The 4,228-nt window shown below is 36.0% G+C and overlaps 1 protein-coding gene across 1 annotated transcript; it reads right to left on the reverse strand.

The window, feature by feature from the left end:
- Positions 1–579: 579 nt before the first annotated feature.
- LOC149571936 (uncharacterized) lies at positions 580–3,838 on the reverse strand. The gene is made up of 5 exons (XM_089813338.1): positions 3,628–3,838; positions 3,268–3,478; positions 2,491–3,064; positions 1,017–1,094; positions 580–912 (listed from the first exon to the last, which is right to left on the reverse strand). The coding sequence occupies exons 3-5, from the start codon at positions 3,025–3,027 to the stop codon at positions 862–864; spliced, it is 666 nt and encodes a 221-aa protein (XP_089669464.1). The 5' UTR covers positions 3,028–3,064; positions 3,268–3,478; positions 3,628–3,838; the 3' UTR covers positions 580–861.
- Between the last annotated feature and the right edge of the window lie 390 nt (positions 3,839–4,228).

Raw genomic sequence — 4,228 nt, forward strand, 5'->3', positions numbered from 1 at the left:
TTTCACTATTTGGGTTCGAAGTGATAGACGTGCCAGTATGGATGTAGCTTCTTTCAAAAACTTCTAAAACATGATGTTTTCAAGCTCTGGAGGAAACCAGATACCAATTAAGCCCATGAGACTATCCTTGAAACAAGAGGATTTCCTATTACATTTTTGGTCAAGTTTTGTGCATCCAGACTGAAGAACTGAAATTGTACCTTATAACTGCTACTAGTTTTTCCAGCATACGAGAAGAAAGCTATAAGATACAGGGGCAATTTGTTAAAACGTCGTGATTGATATAAAGTCTGATAATATTATAATTTGCAAATCAAAATGTATGTTTATGTGGCCAAACAAAATGACAGCAAGCTTCAAATAAAATTGTCACAGCTCGCAGAGCTATCAAAATGAAATTCAGAAACATGCAAAAGACTTGAGGAATCAGTTTTGAAACAGCTTAAACGATCGTTATCAAGAATAATTAGCCCTGCAGAAGTTTATAAAGATAAGATCGATACAAATGATTTGAAATGTAATCCTAGAAAGAATTGCTGGAGGCTGAAAGTTGAAAGAATTTGAATATGCCCAGACAAATAAAGAATAGACTCTTTGGCATTGCTTTAAGATTCATTTGTTATTCAGAAATCTTACATTCCTCAAAATTACTGATGCTCTTTGATTTGTATGCATGTCATTCCTTTTCAAACAAATACTGCATCCTATTGAAGGCTCCTTGAATTTTATGGTGTAGCTTCTGATTGTGGGTCGTGGAAGACAAATTAACTGGCGAAACTCATGTCACCAGACAAATTAATGAGATTGAATGTCACGTATGATCGATGCAGCTGAGATTGCAGTTGAGGTGTAACTGCCCGATTATTCAGAATCACTTTCTGCTTTTCGCATTGATTTCAAACCCCTTGGTCTCTGCATAAAGGACAGGTTGAATTAGTTAGTGCTAGAAGCAATGAAGGCATAGATTGTCTGAGAGAATTGATCACAAAATTGGCAAGAGACAGCTGAAAAATTACCTTCTTTGTACATTTCTTTTCCCTTACTTCGTACCGTTCTTGAGAAATATCATTGAGCCAACCACCAGGGCTAACAATCTGCATAAATTCATACAGCGTACAATAAATGGAACTGCTTCACATTATTCCAACTCATGCTCTTTTATGATTTTATCTTAAGTAATTATTCTAAATTGCGGATTATGTTTTAAGCATCAGAAAAGCTCCATGGTAGCCATTTGGTGGAACTGGACAATATGCATCTCAACTTGAAAAAACCACATCAAAAGTTCCATAATTTAGGATTATGTTAAAGCATCTGAACAGCTCCCTAGTAATTGGTTGCCTATCGGTGGGCAATACGCATCTCAACTTTAAAATCAATTGTGAAAAATCAATGTCTTTAAAATCAAGTTTATGAATTGTGAAAAAGAAAAAATCACAGCACACATTAACGTTACCAGAAATGTGAATGACAACTAGCAGGGAACCCACATGGTTTCAAGATAAAGAATTATGAGACCATATTATACAAAACCTAGAATAGGTAACTATATAATGTAAATTATGATTTTTGCATTATGTCCACTCTATCATGCATAAATAAACTTTTGACAAAAATTATCCTTTTCTATATTGCTTGGAGGGAGAACGCACAGCAATTTGACAAAATATGCATATCTATTCCCTTCTGTATACCCCACTCTATTATGTATAACTACGCAAATTTTAACATTAATAACATCATTTTTTCATTGCTTAAAACAGAACAGACAAAAATTTACAAAATATATTTCTAATCTCAGCATTATCAAGGGTTAAAAGCCAATCTGGCATGAATTTACCCAATGGACTGGAAATGAGTAATTTAACAATTCTGGAAAGATAATATTCAATGGGAAGTTTAGGTCACCCCTTTCAAATTAATGACAGTGAATGTCAATATAATAAAGAAATAGGAGAGGAAAGCACGATCCAGACATATGGACATGTTTATATACCTAGGATTTTCCCAAAAGGAAGCATATGTAGTGATTCAGTCCGGATTCCTTCCCCATCAGGGATCTCAGTTTGCAGTACTAGCATATATATGCCAAACACAGCACAAAGGGCAAATATACCATGGAATGAACTTGTACAAATTTTATGCCTCAATTTATCCTATGAAACAGCGAATTAACACATTGGAATATTTTCCTGAGAGTTCCCGGCAACCACTGTTAAGGGGAGATTTCTATTCAGGTAATTTCTTACAATACAGGAAATTGAAATACGTGTCTGTAGAGGGTTCCTAAGGCTTACTTTCCCTGCTACAAAGTTTTTGGAAACCTCATGCACGAATTCACTAGATAAGCTAATCTTGGGGAAAGATGTTTATTAAGAATTCTCGACCACAAAAACAGAAAGAAATTGATTATGTTCTGTTCTTTATTTGATTCAAGGCTTAACATAAAAAAATAAAACAAATAATTAAGAAAAGCACAAGATCACTCACATGGATTGTCCTCTGAATAGATTTGAGGCGCTTTTTGGGCTTCAGCGGCAATTTCGAGCCCTTAATTGCTAAAAAATCCTCCTCTATCTGGGCAAGAGGAAGGGTCAAACAAACTTTTGGCCAAATCAAAGGCTCTGAATTCAAGGGCTTGTTATGTTGCATTATGTTGGTTTGGTCCGTATAATTGCTGCTCCTGGTGCTCATTATATTATTTATTGGCTGCTGCAATCTTGTACCCCTTTCTGGACGAGCTGCGGAGGAATGAGAACTGTTATTGCAGGGTACCGATACTTTTTTATCAACCGCTAATTTCACTTGGAAGTGTTGTTCTTGACTGGCGATTGTTATTTCAGCGGCATATTCTTCTTTATTAGCTCTAAAAACACGCCTGTCCACATGAATAGCGGGCTTCTTATCTGTAACGGCCTCGGCCTGCTTAACCTGTGGCTTAACGCAGCTCATTCGCTTGCGGATTCCCCATTTTGGTAAAAAATCTACAGAAGGAATTGGATTTTCCAGTTCTACCGCCATATCCATTTTAATAGAAAACACTACGGTCCTTCAGATTTGAGTCCTAGAGTCAGAAAAATGTTCTCAAGTCCGTGGATTTGAACCAGAAACACAAACAGTAAGACCAAAAGTCTTGAATTCTAGGACTTGAAAGAGAGACCCAGAAATTTATACAGATCACCCAAAAAAAATACCAGAATCTTAAGATTTAGAGCATATACTGAACAAAGCCCCCAAAATCCTCTATTCTGTCAGCGAAATCCTCACCTTTAGCCTGCAAATTACAAATTCCCTTTCAATATTTCAGGAAGCCGTCTTTCATGTATCTTTGCAAAGAATACATGAACTTCCTCAATGTTTACCCGCAGATGTTCTCCGAAAAAGCTTTATTGGCCGGAAAAAATTAATTCTGCTCAAACAGATAGGTTCCAATTCCTAAACAGGGTTCCAATGAATCCAACGACCAAATACGGTTCACCTGCACCAAAATCATCAAAATTTCAGCTATTCCAAACCAAAAAAAACAAAAAAAATTAAAAGCGAACTAGACCTTCTGAAGAATCTTAATAAGTCTTCCGCAAAAGTGAGCCAGATTGCATCAAAAAACCATTGACGATGCCAACTTACCTGAACATCAAAGAGGTGGATATATTCTCATCAGAAAATACGAAAAAGAGGGCCAAATGTTCCAAGATTGAGATTTTTAAAATCTTCAGACTCTACAGAAGATGATTCAATCGCAAAAATCCCATTCATGGCTGCCCTTCGAGCCATTTTAATCCGGAATTTTTCCCACACTCCGCCTAAGTATCTTCTCAGTACCTTCTTCCTCGGCTGTACTGATTTGTATATAATTTTAATCTATTTAATTAACTCGTTTTGCCTCCAACGTTTCTATTTTTATCTCGCTTCGAAATTCTTTTAAAATATCGCATGAACTGATGGATCAAGAGATCGACGGTCAATATTATTTTCTCAGTAAAATAAGAATTGTTAATCAAAAATCATATGAACTACACGTGTCGCAATCTTCTTCGCCCTCGGGAATGTAGATAAGATATTCGCAAGTTGTTTTGTAATTCATTCATCTAAGTATATTTAACCAGGGTTATGGATGAATGTAGTCATTTACGCACTTTTATCTAGTAATTTTCAACGGAAAAACCTCCCCAGGTTTGACTGCAATTTAATTAGGGTTTATATTCAAAGCCATTAAATCCACGTGCAT

This window comes from Cupressus sempervirens, chromosome 2 (genome assembly GCF_028749045.1).
Source record: "Cupressus sempervirens isolate cs-2001-9-10 chromosome 2, ASM2874904v1, whole genome shotgun sequence".
In the NCBI taxonomy this organism is placed as follows: Eukaryota; Viridiplantae; Streptophyta; class Pinopsida; order Cupressales; family Cupressaceae; genus Cupressus; species Cupressus sempervirens.